At 37.7% G+C, this 18,422-nt stretch overlaps 1 protein-coding gene across 2 annotated transcripts in view; it reads right to left on the bottom strand.

Moving 5' to 3' along the window:
* The window catches only part of Stat4 (signal transducer and activator of transcription 4), a 110,318-nt gene that overhangs the window by 23,607 nt on the left and 68,289 nt on the right, over nucleotides 1–18,422 (bottom strand). For both annotated transcript variants that reach the window (XM_034498061.3, XM_034498060.2), the window contains 9 exons: nucleotides 13,502–13,600; nucleotides 11,403–11,495; nucleotides 9,600–9,678; nucleotides 7,173–7,258; nucleotides 6,224–6,375; nucleotides 4,235–4,393; nucleotides 3,041–3,133; nucleotides 380–439; nucleotides 78–95 (listed from right to left, as the gene is read on the bottom strand). In XM_034498061.3, coding sequence (XP_034353952.1) covers nucleotides 78–95; nucleotides 380–439; nucleotides 3,041–3,133; nucleotides 4,235–4,393; nucleotides 6,224–6,375; nucleotides 7,173–7,258; nucleotides 9,600–9,678; nucleotides 11,403–11,495; nucleotides 13,502–13,600 — 839 coding nt within the window. The remainder of the gene's footprint in view (nucleotides 1–77; nucleotides 96–379; nucleotides 440–3,040; nucleotides 3,134–4,234; nucleotides 4,394–6,223; nucleotides 6,376–7,172; nucleotides 7,259–9,599; nucleotides 9,679–11,402; nucleotides 11,496–13,501; nucleotides 13,601–18,422) is intronic.

The raw sequence follows: 18,422 nt of genomic DNA, 5'->3' as shown, positions 1-18,422 counted from the left end.
TAAAATGGTTTTGGGTCAACATATACTTAAGATAATAGCAAAAAGAACAAAATAAAACTACAAAGTAAATATCTTACCTTAGAGTTGAAACATTCCTGTAAAACCAAGATTTTAAAATGAGCTGTTATTAGATCCAGGAAGATATATCTAGACTACTTCAAATTATACACATGGAGCATCATCTAAACTTCTTAGTAAAATTTTAAAAATGAAATCTTTACAGAGTTCAGTTAAATGTTTGAACTTGAAGTCAAATATTTAAAGTGGAGTGATATGTAAAGTAAAAGAAATAAAATACAAACATTCAAAATTATTGTATAAGAATTTTTTAAAAAGAAATCTTTCATTGCCATATTTGAAATTAAATTAGGAAGCTTACTTGTCAATGGATGCCTTTACTTTCACCTGATAGTTTAGTTCTGGCAATTTTATTAGTAATCTGAAAAGAGACAGGAATAAAGAATCAAAGATAAAACATTGGAAGTGTTAAAAGCTTTTTCTGTATTTAAAGAAATATATTTCTAGTTATACATATAATAAAACTACATTATCTCCACTTATATGTTAATGTGTTTTAAAATGTAAAAACCTCTTTAGTTTGCTCTGTGACTTTACTGGTACCAGTCAATGTCACTATTGACAAACACACTTGTGGGTGTGACAAACACACTTGCTGTGTGCACATTGTCTCGGTTGATAGGTAGTAGATAATACATTGGCCCATTCTGCAAAACAGCTGTAGTGTAGGTTTGGGCTGAGATCTGGAATATATATATATATATATATATATATATATATATATATATATATAAGTTTCTTTGCAAGTCTATTAACATGATTCCATCTTCTCATACTGCAGAAACAAACACATTGAAAACACAGCAAAACTAAATAATTTTTGAGAATTTTTATGGTGAAAATATTGAGAAAGACCAAACTTCTAAAATGAATATAGAAAATTCTGATTGTATTATATTTGTAGTTTCAAGCATAGTAATATATTTTCATATGTTTCATATGCTCATAAGTTAAAAAAAAAAAAGCCTAACTTGAAAGGAACAATTCAAGTACAGTTAAGAATTCCTCTGATTCCTTCTTTTGATGTCAGCCTTTATAATTTTTTGCTTTTCACCCCCAAATCCCCAAGGTATCCCATAATGTGCTATGTCTGTGGCTTCCTTGAGGCGTATTACCTATTCATTCATGCACGCATCCATCCCAAGCCTGGTACACTCAATACACACTGAGCTCCTCGTGTGCATCGAGTATAAACTTAGATATCTGAAAACTCATGTAGCAAAGATTGGCTAAGAGAGAAAGCTGGGCACGGCTATGTATAAAAGCAAAGACTTCAGCTCAGCAGATGAGATGCACATAGTATGGAGGAAGCCACAGCTTATCCTGATGAGATGCACATAGTATGGAGGAAGCCACAGCTTATACCTTGTGGCCCAGGCACAGCTATGCATGCAATGAAGCAGAGGGTCTGCATGACTCACAGAGTCGGCTCCCAAGCTGTGTGTGTTAAGTATAAGGGGTCGGGGTCGGGGTCGGGGGACCTTACATGATCTAGAAAGAAAGTGAGTACAAAGTTCAGGAAAGAAAGATGAGGACCCAGCAGTCACACTGAAGAGGAAGGCAGGATGTCCACACCAGGATAGTGACCTATCCTTCAGCGCCATTTTATTTTATTTATTATTATTATTATTTATTTATTTATTTATTTATTTATTTATTTTTGGTTTTTCGAGACAGGGTTTCTCTGTGTAGCCCTGGCTGCCCTGGAACTCACTCTGTAGACCAGGCTGGCCTCGAACTCAGAAATCCGCCTGTCTCTGCCTCCCAAGTGCTGGGATTAAAGGCGTGCGCCACCACCGCCCGGCATTCAGCGCCGTTTTAAACAAGTGTAAAGTGCTACCTACCAGCTCAGGCACCTCTTCTGCTCAGAACGTTTTGCTAGACAATCCTTATTACTTCCTCTTTTCACATAAAGTATTTCAGCATCCTTTCATCTACACGGATGGATATCCATTACCCCTCACCCTACTTTCTGTGTTACTGTCCCCTGGGTTCTACAGAGGCACTGAGATGGGGAGTGAGAGAACATAATTTTTAAAAGGAACCTGGCTACCCTCTGTTTCTGTCCTTGTATCTTGGTGCAAAATTCACACAAAGAAATTGACTGAGATATTTAATTGGGGGTTTTGAAATGCAAATTGAAAAGTGCCTTCCCTTTAACAATTGGGTTCCAATGCTGCTATGAGATCAAGAATCCTGCCAAGACAGCCTTTGGTTGCTCTCTCTCATGAAATCCAACAGTCACCTTGGACTTCCAAAGGTGACTATGAGCAGCTTTGAGGTGGATTTTAAGACACAGTAAAAATCTTTGAAAGTAAGATTGACATTGTTTTAAGTTTGCTAGAGAAACTCCAAGTTTTGATTCTGGTACAAGGGTACCAAATACACAAGAAACCATTGAAAATTCTACAGACCCCGCACATCTCTAAATAAGGTACTCTGCAGGGATATGCTGAAGGCTGCGGTGTTCAGAGTTTTTGTGGCAACCCCAATAAGCCATTTTCCAGATAATCACAGGGGAAGACCATGCTACTGCATTTCCTGTATATTCAAAGCCTTCCACAGCCTGCCCCCATCTGACTTTTGTATTCTATTTCTCCCTGCTCCACTCGGTTCCTAAACAGACTCGAAGCCAGTATTTCTGTGCACTCCCTCTCCTGCAATTCTCCCTTCTGTCTTTCCAGGCTTTCCCCACACTAACCTTTTCAGCAATTAATCCCAGAGAGCCTGGTATTATGATTGCATACTTTCATGCTAATATCCCTCATGTCTTCATTAATTTCCCAGGTTGTCATGCTCTTGACAAGCAAGTTCTCATCAGACCATTTCTGCAGGGATTTACCAAAGTGCAGCACTGGGCTTCCCAGCCGGTGCTCTGTGAGGAGCAGCTGCATGTGAGGCGCCTTAATTAGCACTGGCTACAGTGCCATTGACAGAAAAGCACAGACTGTGTTCTGCCTACCTCAGTTTCACAGTGAACTGAATGAGGGTTTTAAGTACCATCGGCCTCTGAGGGTGTGTTGGCATGCATGGCTGTCGCTCGACCACAAATGAGCTGGATAAAAAGGAAACATCATGTGAAAACATTAAAAAATATCAACAGGGCAAACCTAGAGAAATAGGATACTATTTTCCCTTAGAGTCCAAACATTTTACACCTAGGAGATCCTAAAATCCCCACTCCACTCTAGTCTTCCCAGCAACTTTTCAGATCATTAGTATAAAATAATAGAAAAAAAATGCCTGGAAATTATCCCTAATTGGTCATTTTTCTTTCTTTTCTCATTTCTTTCCTTTCTCTCTCTTTCTTTCTTTTCTTTTCTTTTTCTTTCTTTCTTTCTCTCTCTCTCTCTCTCTCTCTCTCTCTCTCTCTCTCTCTCTCTCTTTCTCTCTCTTTCTCCCTTTCTTTCTTTCTTTCTTTCTTTCTTTCTTTCTTTCTCTCTCTCTCTTTCTCCCTTTCTTTCTTTCTTTCTCTCTCTCTCTTTCTCTCTCTCTTTCTTTCTTTCTCTCTTTCTTTCTGTCTTTCCTTCCCTCTCCTTCCCTCCCCCTCATTCTCCTTTCTTCTCTTTCTTTCTTTCTTTCTTTCTTTCTTTCTTTCTTTCTTTCTTTCTTTCTTTTTCAAGACAGGATTTCTCTGCATAACCCTGGCTAATCTGGAACTCTGTAGATCAGGCTGCCTCTCCCTCTGCCTCCCAAGTTTCAGCATTAAAGGTGTGCACCACCACTGCTCAGCTATCAATAGTAATTCTTAATTGCTCTAATGGACTTAATACAGGCCCATGATGTTTACCCTATATAATAAAAGAGAGAGAGTTAACTTATGTCACTTTGGACTGAACATTGGGACTTCTGGTGTGTATTAGAATTTTTTTCTTCAAGTGAACTTACACACAGTGCTTCCCACCCTTCTTGAGTGTAGAAGTCGTCTTTAAAATGTGAAAACTGCGTGGGAGGTGGGTGCTATGGGTTATTACCTTATGGAAAACTGAGTCAGCTGCTGGGGGAAGAGGTGGTGAATAAGAAGCAGAGAGTGGAAATGTGGACCTACTCTCTGGGGTGCTATAATAACTTCCTGGGGGCAGTGCTGTCCCTCCATGCCAGGGCATCCCCACAGCTCCATGCTGAGGGAAGTCTACAATCCTAGTGATTCACTTACTTCTTGAAAAGGTTGTAGATCAGGAAGGTAGCTCTCTCCAACAGGTGTGCTCTTTGAGCGGGGATGGGGTCCCCTTCATAGGTCATTTTGGTAGATTGCTCCTGTAACTTCTCCAGTTGCTGTCTGAGTTGGAAAAGACTCTCTGCCAGTAGAGTAAAGCTAGTGAACAGCAAATGACAGAGTTTTTTCCTTCCCCATTTAGTGATCAAGCTAGTTTAACAACTGATTGTATTTCATAAATAAATAATTAAGGGATTGTTAAATCAATTAAAATTATGATTACTAACAATTCTTAATTTTTTCCTAACCCTTTTCTTCATGAATATGAATTATGTTCAATATTTTCTAATTTGTGCTTTTAATTTACAGACATCCTTTATGAAATATTGTCAATGTCTGGAACCAAATTCCTTTTAATTGGCCTTTAGAGCCTGTTAAGTATGCATATTAAGACTATGGCTCCCACTAAAAGCCAGAGGTAGACCAATTTAAAATACAGAGTACAGGACATGAAGAATGTTAATGTATAAAACTCCCCTCCCCCCCCCCTTTGCAACACCTGAGAGTTAGTGGGGAATGATGACTTGGTCATTCTGGCACAAGTTAGTGTTTGGGAAGCCTTGCTTGAATACTCAAGTTTAACTCTGCTCATTATGTGTTCATCTTGGCTTAGAAATGGAGGTGAGGATTAGGTCAGAATAGAGAAGAATTAGAAAGATTGAAACAGAGGAAGAGGAAGGGGGATATAGAAGGAGGAGCAGAGCACCTCTCAGCAGTCTCCCCGGCAACTCCCCTCTCAAGTACACAGAAAGGACCAGGGAGAAGCTGTGGCCCTGCTAGCTTTCACTGCTGTCCCCACTAATTTGTGGTTTTCATTACTTCCTGTGTTGCTTGTCTTGTTTTAACAGTGGAGTACTTTGGGTTTAGAGAATCAAGGAAAATCAATGTGTTTGAAAACAAGCCCACATCCACATGAGAAGGAAGCCTGAGATGTGGCAAATTTCCATTTTCTTGAATTATCTCTTAGAAAGCAATTTTGAATGGTAACTGGATGATTTTGTTTCTCCTTATGTTTTTTTCAGTTGTTTTCTCAGCCAGATCGTTTTATTTTGCAGTTATGAGTCAGAACACCTTTTCAACATTTGTATCCTTTAATGTAAAAAGATGCTATCTACATTTAACGGCCTATCTGCATATTAGGTAGCAGTACCTTGTTGGAAATTTTTACGTCTCTGTTATTGGGTTAATAGTTTTGTATGGGGTCTTGCTCTGAGGACCAAGGTGGCTTGGAACTTGCATGACTCCCCTGAGATGGTAGCTGTGTGTTAACTTACCTAGCTTAACTTACTGGCCAATAAACATTGTATATATTTGTAGTTTTATATATGAGGTTTTGCTATATTTATATCTTTAAGCATGACCAAATCAAAACTAAAAAAAAAAAAAAAAAAAATGCATTGTCTCCCACAATCTTCTTTTTGTAAGAACAGGGATTCTATGTAATAATTTTCAAGTATATAACATATTGGTAAGTACAATCATCGCGGTGTGTGATAGATTTCCTGAGCTTATTCTTCCTTCCTACTGAAATTTTGCATCTTTGACCAACATCTTTCACAAAGTGAATGTCTTTGAAAATATAAAACTAAATGTTGAGCTTATACCATAAGACACACATTTTTAAAAAGTTGTTCTTCAGATTTTTGAATCTAATGTTTATTATACCCTTAAAGACATGCATTGTAAGGCTTAAAAAAAAAGTCATTTGAGTCTTTTAAGATATCATGTTTGCTTATGGAGCAATTCTTATGTATGGGAAATGCTTCCTCTTTCTTCCCAAAGGAGGCAAGCTAAGAACGCGGAGCAGTGGCTCCTTCCTGCTCAAGTTGTTCCCAGCTTGGTGTAAACTGTACTCTTGGTGTAAACTGAGAGCAACTGCAGCCTGTGTTTCCTGTGGTTTTCACTAGAAGCTAAAGTCAATCGTTTTACCAGTTCTGAAGCTGGTCCAGCCCATTGTGGAGTGGGCCACCGATGCAGGCAATCTGCTGCCGCTTCTTCCAATCCTGCAGTTCTTCTAGTAGCATGCTGTTCATGAGCAGGTCTGTCTCATTCACTATCTGTGTCATCTTACTGAGCGCTTCCTACAGACAGACAGCATGCAAAGAGAGCCACAGAATACCAGGTTACAGTTCAAAACACACGGGTCTGAGAGACAAAGAGTCAATTAAAATTAACCAAATATTTGATAGTGCCTTCTCAAACAATAAAGTCATGACAACTGAATAATATCATGAGAACTGTGGCCACAGCTTGGCATCCCCATGTATCAGTCTAAAGTGTTCAGTGGGAACATCTATGTCAATATTGAATCCTGCTGTCCTAAGCATGCATTTGAAGGCCATTTATAAGTGTTGATATTATTTATTTATATGTGTATTGGTGTTGTGCCTGCATGTTTGTCCAGCTGATGTGTGTGTGCAGTGCCTCCCAAAGGCAGAAGAGGTGTTGAATTCCCCAGGAGTGGAGTTTCAGTTGCTTGTGAGCCACCATGTGCCAGTCTCCGAATAGAATACAGAACAGTAATTTTTTCAATAGAGTTTTACATCATCTAGTAATTTTTTAACTAAAAATGTGCATGCAGTATAACCCACTTCAGAACCTTAATAACCTATGTCTGAAACAGTGAAAAATAAAGCTTGGGTCTAGTTTCCACCTAAGTTAAGAACCCTGTAGCCATTGAATTACATAACTAAGTCTGGGAGGGCATGAAGCTGACGTGGTCATACAAGTTTACCCAGAGACATAGAGAACAGTTCCTGAAAACTCTGCCATTTTCCAGTCAGTGCAAATGAACAGAAAAAATCTGAGGCCTTGGTTTTGCAGGATGAGGTTTCGGGAAAGAAAGTCAGACAAATGGCAAATTAATTTCTTCACCAACCTTTCTCTTGAAGTCCAGACTATTAAGCATTTCTTGCAGTGTCAAAACTTCCTGGTTCACCAGGATACTGTTCTTGTCACCCTGATCTGTGAAAGGAAGGAAATGAGATTCAGAATTATCTTTAGGCAAAGCTTTCTGTTCCCAAAAGCAGCAATGGCCACTGCCCCCTACAGACAATGCTCTTCACTTTATTATTATTATTATTATTATTATTATTATTATTATTATTATTATTATTATTATTTGTTGGCAGTAGATAAAGGAAGATTTTGTAAAGGATTTATTTTACTGGTCCAGCCTGCACTAAGGGTAACCTTTCTTGTTTGATATAAGGAAGGGGTGGGGGCTTCTTTGTGCTCATGATTAAATTGTTTGACTCATTCTCATATCTGTTTGTGTGACCTAGGCTGGCTTTATACTTGCTGCAGAGGTGAGGATGGTCCTGAACCCTAGGTCTTCTTCCTGCCTCTACCTCCAAAGTACTGGGCTACAGGTGTAAGTTACCACAACTGGTTTTTAACGCTTTCTAATGTACATAAAAGCTGAAAAATACTGAGAAAACTTACATAATAAAATGCTACATTCAAAATAGTTTTATTGTTACTATAGTTTATTATATTGTTATCCTTAAAGTTCATAGTTTACATGGCAATTGGAATTAATGTTTTCAAAGATGCTTGATAAAATACAGTTTTTTTCTAGGATCCCTGCTCTCTTTGATAAGTGATTAAACCCAAGTTGTGTTATTTTTTTCTGAAGAGAAAATTGTACATTTGAATAATCGTGTGCATTTTGAATATTTCATGGTGGTCATGCCATCCTGAATATGACAGGAGACTGAAAGACACCTTCTTCAGAAAAATTAAACATTTGATAACAACCATCTATACTGCCTTCAAGGCATGTGTTAACATTTTAATAAAAGAAATTCTGTAAAACAAATATTTATATTTGCGTTGTTTTTAAAAACATATTTTGAAATCAAAGTTTGAAGTAAGTAAAATTGTAAAAATATTTCAGGGGTCCCGTCTTCCCTTGTTAAGATGGTTTGAAGAGGAATGGTCCCCACAGGCTCATATGTTTTAATGCTTGATCCCCAGTTAACGGAACTGTTTGGAAAGGATTAGGGTGGGTGTGGCCTTGTTAAAAGGAGGTGTGTCACTGGGGATGGGCTTTGAAGTTTCAAAAGCTTATGCCAGCTCCAGTGTCTTTTACTCTGCCTAAGGATCAGGATGTAGCTTTCAACTACTGGTCCAGCACCTGCCTGCATGCCACCATCCTCCCCACCATAATGATAATGGCCTAAACCTCTGAAACTGTAATCAAACCATCAATTAAACACTTTCTTCTAAAAGTTACCTTGGACATGCTCTTTACAACAATGGAAAAGTAAACAGGGCACCTATCTAATGTTTTCTATTGTCTAACATAAGCACAGTACAATGATATAAACTAATAAGTCTTTATTGGCATGGTCCTGTCAGCAATCTGAACAGCACTAATTAGAGTTTCAGCAATTATTCCAGTAATTGGAGCAAAGTTAAACTATCAATCCACTATTGTTTTTATATATATAGGGTCTTAGAAATATTTTCATTTTTTTCTACTCATTTATTAAAAATCATCTAACTGTAAACAGTGTTTAAGTACCAGAATCAAATTAATTCAGAATCTTTGCATTTAGACATTTATTCAATTATTAAATTTATGTTTTAGAAATATTTACAAGTACAAATTTAATTTAAAATTCTATACACAAAAACGTATACAAAATGTCTAATTCTTTGGAAGATAAATTTATAGATACATATGCTTGTGACAAGATAGAGAAAATACAAGAAATTTTAACCATGCTTACCATGAAACTTCATGTAATTTTTATTTTTAATACTTTTGCCTATTTTCCAAATTCTCTTCTATGAAGCATATTGCTACTTTATAATTTTTGAAAATTATAAGACCTCATATCAGTGACTTCTTGACTGTATTAGGTGATTATTTTTATTTTTACTAGTTGTGTTTTCTTTTTCTTTTGAGGAAGTTTTTTGCTATGTCTCTCCATCTCACAAGTGTTGCAAGTATATGCACGTGCCACCACACCCAGCCCTGAGATCTCAGCTCCTTAGAATACTCTTACTGGTGGTATTGGGCAGAGGGATACATGTTGCAGTGGGCATCATTTCTTATGTAACTTGTAATTTTTTTGGAATTGGTTGATAAATATGTATTTAAAACTTACATGGAGAGGTGGAAAACTCAAAACTGGAAATATTATTTGCCTACATTCCTCAGAAACAAATTGGCGGGGGACTCATATAACCAAGAAGATCGAATTTGCTCGCAATTTGGCTCTTACCAGTGAAGAACCCTAATAATTATGCTGTTTTTATGTCTCTATTGAGAGTTACAGACAAAACAATAACTTACCCATTGTCTGAATTGTTTTATACCTGTAGTCAAACTCATCTTGCAGATCTTCTAAGTATTTGGTGTCTTGTTCTGTCATCTTTATACAAAAGAAAATATTAAACTATGTTGTAATGCTTAAGCATGCCAGAGAAACACCATATGTACGTATAAACAATGCACTGGGGAAGCCAGTCTCCAACAGCTTTCTTGACTAAGGAGCTTACACCTCCAAATGGCAAATCCACGTGTATGCAGTGCTCGAGGAGGCCAGAAGAGGGCATCAGATCCCTGGAGCTAGAGTGACAGGTATGAGTTGCCTGGGTGCTGTGAACCAAATACAGGTCCTCTGCAAGAGCAGCAACTGCTCTTAGCCACCGAGCCATTTCTCCTAACTTTTTTCTTTCTGCTTAAGAAATCTTTCAGCATATTCTTTCTCATTTATGAACTAATTACAAGAGCTGCTAATCATATAACTTCATTTACAGGGCCCCTTTGCCCTTTCAGGTTGTTCTGCTGCCCTCTGTACTAGTGAACAAGAATCAGAGATGTACAGTTCATGACAATTCTGTCAAAATAGTTTTTCTTTCTACTTCTTAAAATATGCCTGTAAGTTTATTTAATTAATTAATACTCAATTATTGACATTTTTACTTTTCTTTCCTCCAAACCCATTAATGTTCCCTATGCAGTCAATAATAATCAGTTGGCATTGAGATTCTGCATATTGGCTTTTCACATATTCTCTCATCTACTTGTGTCACTACTCATGAAGTAGATCCATTCTTGGTTTTCAAAGATAAAGAAACAGAGGCTTAAGGATGTGAAGTGGGTGATGTGTTTGTGGGCAGGGGCTAGCCGCACAGCTTTGACCCCAGACCAGATAGCTGCATCCTGTATTTCAGACCGCATTCCACATTCCAAGAGGTCTTCTATAAGAAAGTGCATATTTTTCCCTTTCTGCATAAAATCTCAATCTTACCATTTAAATTACTGATTGAAAAAATATCAAACCTGGGGTCGGCTTCAAGTCTGTGGCTTTTTAAGTCGTATGGACTTGAGCATGGATCTGTGCTTTCGCCTCTGTTTTTGTTCTTTGTTTTTGTTTGGCTTTGTTTGTTTTTTAAGACAGAGTCTCTCTAAGTAGCCCTGGCTAGCCTGGAGCTTGCAATGTGGACCATGTTGGCCTCAATCTCATTGAGATGCTTCTCCCTCTGCCTCCTGAGTGCTGGATTAAAGGTGAGCACCACAGTTCATAAAATGCACATGCCTATGTTTATAAAATAGAAGAAGCAGGGGTCCTGAACCTTACACACATTTAGAATTCCATAAAAAAAAGAAACAAGTAAATGGATGCTATATAGCTTCTGGAAAAAGAAATTTGTATTATCTTTATATATGACACAGTGGAAAGTTCCACTTAAAATCATCTTTTCTAGATCAATGAAAGTAACAAATCTATAATAAGACCGTTGGGAAGAGAAACTAAAGTATACTAATTGCAAAGGAAGTGAGTGACATAATAGGTTCTACAGATAAAGAGTAATAAAAGAATATATGGAGTACAGTTAGGGGAAACATATACACTTTTTAGGAACTGTAAGTTACTGAACTTACTCTAGAAGACACAGATAATGTGACAGTTTCAATAACAGAAGCAAATTTCCTTAAGGAAGTCTTTCCTGTATAACACAGCATATGTGAGAAACACATGTTCTCTGAGATCTGTCTGCCCTGGCCTTCGGCACAGAGGCCAGCCTGGCCTTTCTAGACAGCTATGTGAGACAGACCACTTAGTCAATGCATCTATGTGAGACCACTCACCTGCACACTGTTTTTAATGGCAGCCACTTTGTGTTCAATATTTCTCTGTCTTTCTGAAACTGAAGAACTCTGTAAGGATTTCTCCAGAGGTCCCTGGAAAAAAAGAATGTCTTGTAATTTCACTGTTGTTGACAAAACATGTTTATGTTATTGTAGAGAACACAGTACTTACATTGACCCGAGCTTTAGATCAATGTGATACATAATATGCTATGATCATTAAAACTTGTGCTGAGAGAGTTGGGCATATAACCCACTGGCAGAGACTACACAAGGCTCCAGGCTCCCACCCCAGAACTAAACATTATGCTTCTAGTGTCCAGAGCCAACTGACTCGAGACTTTCTCAGAGGCCCCATGAAAAGACAAAAAGAACTCAAGTTCCATGTCCTTGGTTACGTAAAAAGGCCAAGTAGCTCCTCCAAGCACTGTATCTTGTCCACTCTAATAATCTGACACTGAGTATGGCCCTTAAACACAAAGTTCTACAGCTGTCTGGAGATGAGAAAAAGATGACTAAGCAGCCCCTGCACCACAAAGTTAAGCAAAGACCAAAGGTTAGAATGGTTGATAAGTTGACAATACACATCAGAGCAGTGGTGAAACATCAGGGAAAATCCTTGCTCTCAGCTCTTAGTGAAGTGTTTTCTAACTGTACCATACCTTTCAGATTAGAAAAGCTTTTAAAAGCTTTTCCCTTTATCACATCCTTCTCCACTATTCCATTATTTGAAATTTTTTAAAAAATGCCCAGTTCTTTGTTTAGGGTAATATGCAGTATTATTGTCAGAGTTACTTTGATTATTATATGCGTAAGTGTTTTGATCTGACTAATATTTGACATTTGGAGACATAAGAGGGCTCTCATGAGAGGGCACATATGAGACAGAACGAGAGAAACACTGACAGAGATGGAAAGACAGGGAGTGGGGAGGAGAGGGGAGAACAATGACTATATGTGACAGGTACAAAATGGACAGCCTACAATTTAAAAACCGTAGTATTTAAGTGAAAACAATGCCATCCTTTATCATCCAAGACCAATTGAGTTGTCAAAACTTCAAGTTCTCCCAAAAACATTCATAATCTGATAGTGACTAAGCCTCTAAAGTTTAACAGGAGATATATATATATATATGTGTGTGTGTGTGTGTGTGTGTGTGTGTGTGTGTGTGTGTGTATGTGTGTATATATGTATATATATACAAACATATATATGTTTATATATGTATTTATATGTTTATACATATAGTTTAGATAGATAGATAGATAGATAGATAGATAGATAGATAGATAGATCTTCATAAGTTGTATTGTTTACTAAAGTGTGGAGAATGTCATTTAGAAAATACATTGTTTTATAAACTTTTCTCTTGAAAACGTATTAACTGAAAACGTATGCTTAGAGACTGCTGGTTCTTCCCCATTCCTAGGTTCTTATGGCTCTCAGAAAGATAAGATAAAATACAATGTAATCTGTACTAGGGTGAAGAACAGCTAAACAAGTACTCAGGGAGCTTTTGTAAGTCAAATTTCTTTAGAGAGTCAGGAGGTCCTGAAGGGTTCAGTACGGTCAGTCTGTGAAGATGAACGATGAACATGCTAGGGGAGCCGAGTCCAAACCACAACTGGGAATCTAACTAAAATGTGGTCACCATATTCCCAGGTCAGTGCAGTAAGATCTTAGGGCAGAATTTAGCTATGAAAACAAAAGGAATCTAGAGTAGCCAGTCTGGTACCACACATCTGTAATGGCAGCACTTGGAGGAAGGGTGGAAAGATCACAAGCACAAGGCCTGCCTCAGCTTTATTGTGAGCTCTAGTCCAGCCTGTTCTACATGAGACCCCATCTTTAAGGGACATGGGGAGGGGGGTTGGAAAGACTTGGTAATTATCTCACTGTGGACTAAAGACAAGCATCTTCTCAAAGATGAGCCTAAGATCTCGAATCCTGTGGGGCTGGTGGAGCCACTAACACGATTTCTGATTCTTCAGAAAACTGAACTCAAGAAGAAAGCATATCACAAACTCAGAACACGTTACTTGGCAAACCAGCAATGTGATGGTTAATGTATACGACTATGAAGCAGAAAATGATACCTGGATAGGCATGTTGGCTGCAGCCAAAATTCTCCTCTCTTCCCTTAAGCAATTTGAAATTACCACAGCTACATGCATTGGATTTCCATGAAACTTTCCCTGAAAGACAGTAAGCAAAAGCAACATAAAAGCTTTGAAAAAGAAACACATATAAATCATAAAGAAATGTCATACTTGAAAACCAACAATAATCTTCCTAGAAACCTATAAAAATATTTGAGATATGTTCTAATTGTCTATTCTTTTGCAATGCCATAGAAACATAGACTCTTAATGAGATAATGTTGCTTTCTTAGCTTTCAAAACCCTTCGTAGTTGTTCTTTGAATACGTCTTTATGAAAACATTGGAGGATAAGTTTATGTTTGGCGCTGGGTAGGTTTTAGATATAGTGGTTATTTCCCTCTGAGTCCTGAAGACTCAAGATGGTCCTAGTTGTACACATGGTAACTCTGACTTCAAGTTTACAGTCTCTGCCATGATCCCAATTTGATGATTCACGTCCACTACCTCATAACTACATTATACTCAAGCAAAACTATACTCACTTTTCACCAATGATATTTTTGACACTGAGGCATACACTTATTTTATTGCCAAGGTTAATGACGTATATATGTTAATTGGCAGCCTGGGGTACTATTTGAGCCATCTATATATTGTTGTAATTGAAAATCCCAAATCTCTTTAGGGGAATCATCCATGGTTGCCATAGTGCCCAGCAATGAGTGTATACTCATTTTCCTTACTTGCAAGAACTGTGTTCTCTAGCCTTGACTTACAGCACTATCCAGAACACCATAATTTTAGTCAGTCGTGTTAAAACTTCTTTACTGGACTATTCTGAGGCATTGGAGACAAGCACACTAATTGAATCTCTGCCCTCCTTTCTTGAGGTGGTAAATGGTACTGATATCTGTGAAATGGCCAAAAGGTCAATAGCAGAAAAAACTAACAGTCCACAAAGTAGAAAATTAACACCAATCAAAAATAGATTATACAGACAGTTAAACCAAAAGATCTTTTCTGGGGAGAAGAAAGAGGGTTGCTGGCTGTAAACCTTCTCATGGCTGTGACTTCTGAGGAGTATATGAGATTCTGTCAATTAACATTTCCCTTTGTAAAACAAGAGTAAAAAACTATTTGGATTCCTGTTCAATATTCACTCCTTAGAAATATTTTTCTTCTTTAGGCCAGAAATTTCTAGAAGAAAACAAATGAATTGCCTGAAACTCAGACAGCAGAACCATGGGAGTGACCCCGCTCAGTATGGAGGAAGAGTCGTGTTTCTGACATGTCTACATTTCAGTCTATGTGAATTTATTCCTGTTAATTTTGACATCTCTTGGTTCTTTTCATATAGCTTGCCTTTAAGTCCCCTGCCATCTCCCCTCAACAAACCTATTTTCTCCTTTTTTTTTTTTTTTTTTTTTTTTACCTTAATGGTAAAAATGTGTCCTTGCTAAGAAGGTTTTAATTTTTTTAGGGCTAATTTGCAAGCTCTGTTATTAATATAAACTGAATTTGTCCTTCTGGTATGAAGGGCCCCTCTAATGCCACAGACACTGGTGTCACCTTCAATCCATGTGCTGCTCACAACACGGCTGTGCGGAGCCGGTCGGTCTTCATTTCCCTGTCAAAACTCTGCTTTCTCCCCTTCTTTGCCTCTGCTTTTCTCCACATCTGTGAGGTTAAGTCACACACTCCTCTCCTTTCAGGGCCAGACGACAACACTTTTTTCATTACATAATACATGTTCATCTTCTTCTTTAACACCCTCTAGGTGGGTCCACATGAACCCTGACATGTGTGTGGCATTCTGCTTCTTGCTATGCCAAAGTCTCACAAAGGTCCCCGCTCTCTGCAGTGGCTTTCCAGGGTCTTACAAAAGTCCTTGCTCTCGGCCTTTCATTGTCCTAGTGTCAATCAACAGGAGCTTTTAATTGCAGCAAAGTCAGATTTATTGCTCTTTTCCCCAGTGATTAGTATTTTTAATGATGTGCTTAATAAACCTTTCACTAAGTTTCTGTCATTGGTGATTTTTTTTATGTCTTTTTGAGTCTAGAAGAACATTGGGATTGTGGGTTATAAACGTTTTTTATGGCTGTGGCTGCTGCTACAAATTTATCATGGTGCACACTAGCTGGCACTTCTATTGGTAAAAGGAGGGTAACTTTGTAATATTAGGAGTAAGAACACTGATAACCCTGATAAACTAGTGTTGCTGTTAATTTCGGTTCATTTGGAGCTTGTTAGTGAGGAGCATTTCTCCCCACCCCCTTGGATGCACAGTTCCAACAACATTCATTGAGAACTCTGTTTTTGCTCTGCCGGCCCACTTCTGCCATAAAACATGTGTTCCCACCAACATGGGAGGTCTCTTTCTATACTCAGTTCTGTCTTACAGATCTGTTTCATCTCTGTGTCATCAGTGGGATCATTGGAGCTTTGCGGTAAACTCTAATCACAAGCAGAATAGGGCTCTTTGCATTTCCATGCAGATCCCCCCCCACTCTGTCTCTGTCTCTGTCTCTGACTCTCTCTCTCTCTCTCTCTCTCTCTCTCTCTCTCTCTCTCTCTCTCTCTCTCTCCATTGACAGTCTCAGTATCACTGGATTGTTAGAAAACAAAGATTTGGTATGCATATAGTTTTAGTTTTGTTCTAATCTAATCTTTCTCGTGCTTGTTAAAATGTCTCTCTTCTAAACCAGTTTTAATTTTCCATGAGAGATCTGAAACATCTTTTGTTAGGGTTACTTCTGGTTACTTGGTATTGTTTTGATATGTGGATAACTGATATCTTCCTCTCGAGGTTGATATATGGGAATATAGTTAAATTTGTGTGTTGATTTTGAGCCTAACCAAGTTGCTGACTTGTATAGAGTCTAATGATGTATTTTTTTTTATTAATTCTAAATTTTCACCTGTAGACTCTGCTACATTTTCTATATCCGTGAATCAGCTCCTGCACAGCATTTTTAGAATGCCGTCAACATTGGGAAGTATAATGGTTAATTTCCAAACAAGTCACTTTCTTCTAATTTTCCTAAAAAATGACTTCTAATGTAGTTTAATTTTGATTGCAAAGAGACTCCCAATGATGTAAGTCACTAAGTTTGTTGATATTTGCTTTAGCATATCATATAGATAACTTATAAAAATTTCATGCTAACTTACAGGGAACGAGCAGTCTGTAGTTGTTGGTACAAGTAACTTATTCCAGTTTATTAAGTCGGCTGTTATTTTGTATAAATTTCTGTCTTCTTGTTGGTTTGTTTTAACTACTGATTTTATAAGTCAATGGAAGAATTATGTCAAGAGCTACTTTGTAAGTTGTTCTGTTTCTGATAGAAATATTTAGATATATATTTCTTGACATTAAAGCCCCTCATGGCTAGAAGTTGAACTTTATCTCCCGTAACAATTTTCACCCTAAGGCAAGATGATTAACTCTGGTATAATGCTGCTTAGTCACTTATAAATTTTATCTTATTTCAAGAACTCTAGTTCAAAGTGGATATAGATAATTGAGTGCCAGTATTATACATATATAAAAGGGTAAATACATAATAAACAGGGTTAACACGATCCTAAAACTTCTTTGCTTATTTAGAATTAACTTTTTTGAGTCTCATTTATACTCAGATTCATGGCCTGATGTGTTTTCATAAATCGTTGTCCTGTAGGCTGTGGGGATGTCAGCAATGACTCTCTCAAGAGCACAGCTACTCTCTTCTTTCTGTGAGGCTTCCCCTTTTACCATACTGGAATTTTTACCAGAATTTCTCAGTAGCAGGTCTTCAGACAAGAACCAGCCTTCACATCCTTTCTGGAATGGCCAGCTGGTTTGTTGATGACACACTAAGAGTCTGTCTGGTGGTCTAGTCATACTGTCATGATTAGCAACCACATCAGTGCACAGTTAAGGAGATTACTACTTAAGTGCTCAGGCAGGTGTCCTTAACCATCTACTACTGTGATCCACTTTCAGTGATACCACCAAGGATGTTTTTACTGTTTATGTGTATGAATGTTTCACCTGAATGTATAGATGTGTGCCTTGTGCATGCCTGGTGACAGCAGAAGGCAGAAGAGAGCATCAGACCCCTGAAACTGGAATTGCAGATTGCTATGAGCCACCATGTGAGTGGATAATGGGAATTCAACCTGGGTTCTCTGCAAGAGCAGCATATGGTCTTAACCTTTGAGCCATCTCTCCATCCCTGTTGTTCTTAGATATGGTTGTACAGTTTTAAATTAAATATAGGGCAACTGTATTAGTCAACAGATATAAGAAGACTGTGATATGTTGCATTTTATGATCTGACTCTTACAACCTTTAAAGATTTTCTTTCTTTTTCTATTTTTCAGATCCCTCGAAGTGCAAACAATGTTATGTCTTGTAAATCAGCCCCCCACCTTCTAGCATGATCTATATGGTTGAACACATATTTTCACTTTTCTACAGTAGCATTGTACTGAAAGTGAAGTGCGTTCTGCTCAGCCAGCAGGACTTTTCTGATAGCAAGATGTATATTTTACTGGTGATGCTGTGCAAAACAGCATTCATTTAGTACAACTTCTAACTGTGCTGTGAAGACTTCCATCTCTTCTAAGGAATTTGTTCATTTCTCTTATTGCTGTTCCTCTGTGTGATAGGAAATCTTTACATCATGAATTCAGCCATAGATTACAACTATCTCCTTGTGGGTAAATGCTTTTCGTACGGCCTGTAAAGCACATATTGTTACTTTCCGAGAAAATACAAAACTAGATAATTTAACCAGTAACAAATGTGTATTAGACAAATATGTTCGTGATTCATTCTGTATACATAACTATTTGTTTGAACTATAAATTGTAGTGTTGTATTTTGATGACACTTTAAACAGCAATTAAACAACATGTGTTACTGCAACAGA

Source organism: Arvicanthis niloticus, chromosome 3, assembly GCF_011762505.2.
Source record: "Arvicanthis niloticus isolate mArvNil1 chromosome 3, mArvNil1.pat.X, whole genome shotgun sequence".
Taxonomy (NCBI): Eukaryota; Metazoa; Chordata; class Mammalia; order Rodentia; family Muridae; genus Arvicanthis; species Arvicanthis niloticus.
Note: the sequence above shows the minus strand (reverse complement) of the source record. Positions and strands in the feature narration are given on the sequence as shown.